The 6,973-nt window shown below is 38.7% G+C and overlaps 1 protein-coding gene across 8 annotated transcripts in view; it reads right to left on the bottom strand.

The window, feature by feature from the left end:
- LOC107686153 (protein furry homolog) overlaps nucleotides 1-6,973 on the bottom strand; it is a 70,036-nt gene that overhangs the window by 52,428 nt on the left and 10,635 nt on the right. For 3 of the 8 annotated variants that reach the window (XM_016483036.1, XM_016483038.1, XM_016483040.1), the window contains exon 1: nucleotides 1,026-1,236. The exons of the other annotated variants lie outside the window; for them this stretch is intronic. In XM_016483036.1, the coding sequence (XP_016338522.1) occupies nucleotides 1,026-1,095 (70 nt within the window). In that variant the 5' untranslated portion in view covers nucleotides 1,096-1,236. Of the gene's footprint in view, nucleotides 1-1,025; nucleotides 1,237-6,973 lie in introns of those variants that run through there. 8 annotated transcript variants of the gene reach the window in all.

Genomic DNA, 6,973 nt, shown 5'->3' with positions numbered 1-6,973 from the left:
CACACACACACACACACACACACACACACACACACACACACACACACACACACACACTACAGAGCAGTGACTTAACATGTCAAACTGTATGTATTTGAAGGGGTCATTTGTGAGGCTTAGACCTGGTTTATACAGGTTAAACTCAGTGATGTAACATTTCCCATCCCAGTGGCATGAATCCTTTTGATCCAGCACCTTATCATATAGAACCTTCAATGTCAAACTCCATTCACTTCTGATTTAACATTCAAACTGAAATGTCAGAGACTCTTTAAGTAAAGTTTTACATAAGGTCATAACAACTACTCTACAAAACAAATGTAATAACAGAAAAGAATTAATGTTAAAGTTGTTCCAACCATTTTAATCTAAATTAGAATAGTTTAAGAAATAATTCAGGTACACAAAGGTTCTCCATTTGTCCCTCACGCAAAACAATAACACTTAAAGAAAACACGCCCTATATTCCACTCAGACTTTGTAAAATGATGCTTTTCATACATCATCAGAAACACATGATGTCACTGTTGCTCTATGTCATCCATGACATAGAACAACCTTGACATGGCACACACTCACACTGAGAGGTATTGATGTGCTCAAACGCAGCACGTGATGAAAAACAACAGCACAAATCCTCCTGATCATGTCACAAGCCTCTTCGGTCTGCAGTCATTACATAACGCAACCTCTCCAGCCAAACACTAATGAACAGGACACACACACACATTTAACATCATCACTTTACAAGTGACATCCTGAGTGCTTCTACGAGTGTGAATATTGGATAACCAAAGTCAATAATCTCAGAAATAACAGAAGGATGTAAACATCCCAGAGTGAACTGAACCATTTAAGTCTCCTGATAACGTTGGGGTTTATATCTCGTCACTAGCACTAAAGAATATAAAACTGAGGAAACGCATAGATTCAGCAGATCATAAACAACGCGGCACACAAATGCAGCGGCATCTCATGTGGAGGTAAGAATACTGCGTGCGTGTGTGTGCAGAGTTCGTACTCACTGCTGCCCCAGGATTTCAGCAGAGACTTGATGCTGATCTCAAAAAAGCCTGAGTCTTGCTGGCCGGCCATGGCTGGATGATAGCAGGCTCAGTCTCTGTAGCGACACAGAGATGACAATCCAGGCAGAGAGAGTTGGTGGAGTGATGTAAAGAGAGAGAGAGGCTGCTTTACAGCGCCATACGCTGCAGCAGTCTTTCGCTACGTGTCCTGTGTCAGCTCTGAGCACCAACTGCGCTCTCTTCTCTACATCTCTCTTTCCTGCCCCCTCCCTGCCTCACGCTCTCTCTCATCAGCCGCTTTCTCTCTCGCTCACTCTGCATCAAGAGGATTGGCTCTCAGAGAGAGACTGAAAGAGAGAGAGAGCGAGCGAGCTGCTGTTGGTATTGTCCAGTCTCCCTGAGAAGGACATCAAGAAAAAGGGAGGGGGAGGGGTTTGTTTGTTTGTTTGTTTACTGCAGTACTGCCCTTACCAGGGCTGTGTTTCCCAAAAGCATCGTAAACCTAAGTACATCGTAGACCTATTGCCACCAGTGGATCTACGATCAACTTACAGTAGGCTTACGATGCTTTTGAGAAACGCAGCCCAGATTGGTACAGAAAAACTGTACCTCAATGTTCTCGTTTGCCATCCTGACAATGCACTAAATGTAAATATGTTTTCAGCAGAATGATGCTGCAGAGATTGCAAGTTGAGATTGCAAATTAAATCATTTTTAATGGCATCTTATTTTAAAATTAGTATATTAAAGGAATGGTTTACCTAAAAAGGAAAATGTGCTGAAAATATACTCTCAGGCCATCCAATATGTAGATGAGTTTGTTTCTTCATGGGGACTGGAGAAATTTAGCATTACATCACTTGCTCACTGTTCAATTCTCTGCAGTGAATGGGTGCCGAAATAATGAGTCCAAAGAGATAAAATATATTTTTTATTTTTTGGTTTGAAGATAAAATCATCACAATGATGGATTTGTTTCTTATAAACAGACAGCTATTCACTTAAAGGGGTCATCGGATGCTACATGCACTTTTACAAGTTGTTTGAACTGAAATGTGTGTTGGCAGTGTGTGTACACAACCACTCTATAATGATAAAAATCCACCCAGTGTTTTTTTAATCTAAGTGTGTGTACACAACCACTCTATAATGATAAAAATCCACCCAGTGTTTTTTTAATCTACTAAAATCTTTACCCCTTTCTCAAATCGAGCAAAAGCAGGCCCCTCCCACGATAGTTTGGTTGACAGTAGCGTTTCAGCACAGACTGGCATCTTACCTTAGACCCGGCCTGAGTGAGCTGTCATCAGTCCGCTATTGTTTCACCGCCGGAGCAGATGTAGACAAGAATGACTCCTAAGCGATTGAGGTGTTCTATTGTTGGATGTAATAATGAACATAGCAGTCGTCATTTACTCCCGACATCTGAGTCGCTGAAGACGCAGTGCATTAAATTTTTCTCTGAAGGGAATGCGCCCCCGATCTACATAAATGTGTCTATTTTCACGCAAATCATTCGTGATCCAGCTTCACCTACAGAAGAAGTGAGTATAAGGTTTTTTAATGAATCTTTGCAAATCGCCTTTCCTAATAATGTGCTAATTAGCAAGTTTCACGATGAATGCGGCGGGATCAGCAGAGCTCATTAACATTTAAAGGAAAATGCTACAAAAAGGCTTGCTCTGAAAAGAGCTGTTTTTGACAAAAAGGTGTTTTTTACACTACCATTGAGAAATTTTAACCAACATATGCTACAGACTTTTCTTTAAGACCCTAAAGAATCATATCAACTTGTGGAAAATGGGCATCCGATGACCCCTTTAACAAAATGTTAATTGATGGACTAAATTTGTGTGGATTACTTTTGGATTATTGTGATGTTTTTATTAGCTGTTTGGACTCACGTTCTGACGGCACCCATTCACTGCAGAGGATCGATTGGAAGGCATGCAACAATGAAACTCATCTACATCTTGGATGGTCTGAGGGTGAGTACATTTTCATATTTGGGTGAACTATTCCTTTAAAATTAGGTACTTTAATGTTATATGCATAATTACTTGTTATAATGCAGCAGGTGGAGGGCGGGTGATCTTGTGTGGTCACTGTGCATGTGAAGATGACATGTCAGTAGCTGTGTCCCAATTCAAAGACCGCATCCTTCGGAGGACGGGTCCTTTGAAGGATGCGGCCGACACGGCCTTCGAATTATACTGGAGGAAATGTTGGTGATGGTTCACCCCCGGCACCGCCAGGTGGTGTATTTCAGGCTTAGCCAAGACCATGCAGGTAACTTAGGGATCCCAAGTTCAGAAAAGTAGGCCTATATATATAAAAGTGTTTGACACTTTTTTTTATTTGTCATTTTGTTTTTCAAGAATGAGGTCCAAGGTTAAGAAGCTATTAGTTATTTAAATGTAAAATGTTTTTTTCTCTATTTTGCAATAGTAAAAGATGGCTTCCCTTATTGATCACGTCTCAGGTAGATTGCATGTTTTCTTGCGCGGCTGGATGTTGGACTCGTGAAAAATAATCACGTTGTTTGTATTTGCCAAAACTGATTTACTGAAGTCAAAACACAGACTGAATTAGCGTTATTGCGAGTGCCGCTTGCTGTGAAGCAGGAGCGACCAGCCGGCAGAGGATGTTAGGACAGTGAAAATATGCACTCAAACACTCTGGAGACCATCCCAGATGATATCCCACTGGCAGAGCCCGTACCAGGCTTTCTATTGTGGCAGCCCATCCAGATCCAGCAGCACCACCTCATCTGAATAAAAGTGTACATCATTTTTTTCTCTCAATCTTATGTATTGTTCATTTAATTTTTGTTGTTTTTTTCTGATGTTGAATTGAAGCAAATTTCTGTCATTTAGAAATTATAAGTTGCTTTGCAAAAATAAACAATGTTTATAATTATTTCTTGTCTTTTATTTACAAGTTTCAACTTATAATACAAAAATAAAACAAACAATGCACAGAAATTACTTCATTTACAAATAACTAATCAAATCACAAAAGTAATGTACAGAACAACTTTCATTTCTATTTTAAGTTTCCCAGCAGCCCCATTTTCTCCAGAACTGTCCTAAAACAAGACAAAAGGAAAGACTTATGAAAATTATTAAGACAGGACTGCAAAATATGACACAGCAGGACATGCATACAAAATACTCCAGAAATCATATTTCTGGATCATCAAGTTTGCTTAGAAAGTTTGCGGACATATCTTGCATGACAGCGCTAAAATAATAACAACAATAATAATAATAATAAAATAAAAATACAAGAGAAAAAAAATACAAGCTATTTCAGTACATTCAAACACAATACTTACATTTATAGAACTAAGTGTATTTGTCAGCCGCCACAGAACCGTCACCCACTTTGTTTCAATAAAAACCCCCTCTTCACTGGCGCGCTATGAATTCTGGGATAGGGTAGGCTGCGAAAGATCCATCGGATGTATCCTTCATTTGCCGGAGAAACGGAGGACGCATTTGAAGTCGCGTTCGAATTGCGGCAGCCTTCGTCGCACCACGGTGACGCAATCGGCCTTCATATGCAGCCTTCGGAGGATGCATCGTGAATTGGGACGGTCCTCGTCGCGCCGCCGTGACGTAATCGGCCTTCAAATGGGTCTTTCGAAGGACGTAGCCTATGAATTGGGACACAGCTAGTGTGTGGGAATGGAATTTCATCGTCACACCATCTGCTGGCTGACATGCAGCACTGCAGCCAAACACTAGATCATACATGGCATGGTGTGCTCTTGAACACACATACATTTCTAATTTGAGGCTGTATTACGTTGATTCTGGCACCCAACATCACAACAAGATATTTTAAGCTCCTTATGTAGTCGAATCTACGCTGGTTTGAATGGGCCGCCTCCAGTTTCCCCTTTGTTTTGCTGCCTCCAGCTAGCGCTGTGACGTCGCTGACCCTAGTTACCTGTGGTTGGCCTGGCCATACGTCACTCAGAAAACAACAGGCCAATCAGAAGAGAGGCTCATGAATATTAATTAGACAGACCAAAATCGACCTGTTCTCAGCAGAGCTCCTGAGAGAGCTGTAAAAATATAGAGATGGTTTTTGGTACATCAAACATTTGAGGACATCAAAACCTCAAATAAAACTCCAGAAAGGTGTACAATATGGGACCTTTTTTTTTTTTGTGGAACCAGAGCATTCCATTAAATTTATAAATTCAAATATTAATTTATTTAAATACTGTTTGTTCTTTTCACAAAGTAAATGTTTTTTAAATGTTTTAAAAGTAAAGACTTTTAAAAGTCTCTTATGCTCACCAAGGCTGTATTTATTTGATCAAAAATGAAATGTAAACAGTAATATTGTTAAATATTATTACAATTTAAAATATCTGTTTTCCATTTTATTATTTCAAATGTAATTTATTCCTGTGATGGCATAATATCTTATTTACAAAACATACTTTTAGAATGGAACAAACGAAGCATTTTTTTGCATTAATGGTCGATATACATCAGCAAAGGAATGTGATGCTAATCTCTCAGATGTTCACAGCAGACAGAATGTAAGACTTGTGGAAGGATGAAAGTAAATAGTTTCCATGTGAAAGCAGTTGGATTTAATTTTTGTTAACAACGGTTGGCAAGTTACCAAACATGTTCTCCTCAATGCTCTTTATCTTTCCAGAAATTCTTGTTCTTTTTCTTTTTTGTTCACTTTTGCCTTGCCTATATTAAGACATCCACAGAAAGAGGCAGAAAGGAAATGCTTATAACCCTAACTGTAAACATGAGCATCCGTAATATTAATGCTTCCCTTTGTAAACATACAGTATGTTTACGCCAAATTAACAGTTTTGGAAAGAGTGTATAACTGTATGACAACTTGATTGACAGAGCATGTAATTAGTGCAATATATCATAGCTCTCAGCCAAACGACTGGAGAAAGATCATTCTCATTCAGTCACAGCTGAAATAATGTGAAACCGAGAGGAACTGATCTTTATTCTGCAAGATACGTTACCAAATAATGTAATAAAACACATGAGGGAGATTAAATATGCATATTGTGTAAATCGCTTTAACTTGCTTATTATTTCAATATTTTATTACCTTACTCACTGCATACAGATGCAGCTTGATTCATATGCAGAGAGAGAGTCATAAAAATGTCCAGTTTCTGGCAAAGCTCTGGTAAACACTGCCAGCATTTAGATGCAATAAAGTGGTGACATAAATCAGTAAAAAATTAATTATGTGTTTGCGCTGAAAAAGTTTGGAAAAGTGCTGTTTGCGGTGGCTTGAATTGACTGTTTAACTGCTACTGTGGAGTTCTCCCAGCTGCCCCGGGCACATCTCCACAGCAGCTGGGGTCACACCCACCACTTCCACCGCACACAAACGCTCTCACGGTTTCGTCTGGTGAGCTGCTTTAAAGAAATCACTTAAAAGTAAAGCTTACTGTCCAACTGACAAAATAAACGATCACAAAATTCAAAATGATTTTACAGCCATTCCAACCAGTCTGGTTTCTTTCTACCGATATTCTGAAGAATGTTTTAAACTGTTTTTGCCCATACAATGAAAGTCAATGGCATTCACAACAACACTTTTCCCGTTTTCTGCTTTAATATAACTGGTTTAATATAACAAAAAATAATATCTAATCAATTTAATTCTTAATAATACATGGGTCAAAGATGAAAAAGGGTTTAAGCATAAAAACAATAAGTGTAATACTGCTTTAAATTGTTGTTGTCCCCCCCCCGTTGTTTTTGTTTTTCTGAGCAAAAAATAAATATCATACATTTTCCCGATTTACAGAAGAGACCCACTAAAATGTCATTCAGTGTAACAATCTTGTCAGGCATATTTACAACAAAAATCTATTTATGACATATTAAAAGACTAATTACTTTCACCCCAAATACTAATTAGTTGTAATTTTACATTTT

This window comes from Sinocyclocheilus anshuiensis, unplaced genomic scaffold (genome assembly GCF_001515605.1).
Source record: "Sinocyclocheilus anshuiensis isolate Anshui unplaced genomic scaffold, SAMN03320099.WGS_v1.1 scaffold437, whole genome shotgun sequence".
NCBI classification, from domain to species: Eukaryota; Metazoa; Chordata; class Actinopteri; order Cypriniformes; family Cyprinidae; genus Sinocyclocheilus; species Sinocyclocheilus anshuiensis.
The sequence above is the reverse complement of the archived record's forward strand: the minus strand, read 5'-3'. Positions and strand labels throughout refer to the sequence as shown.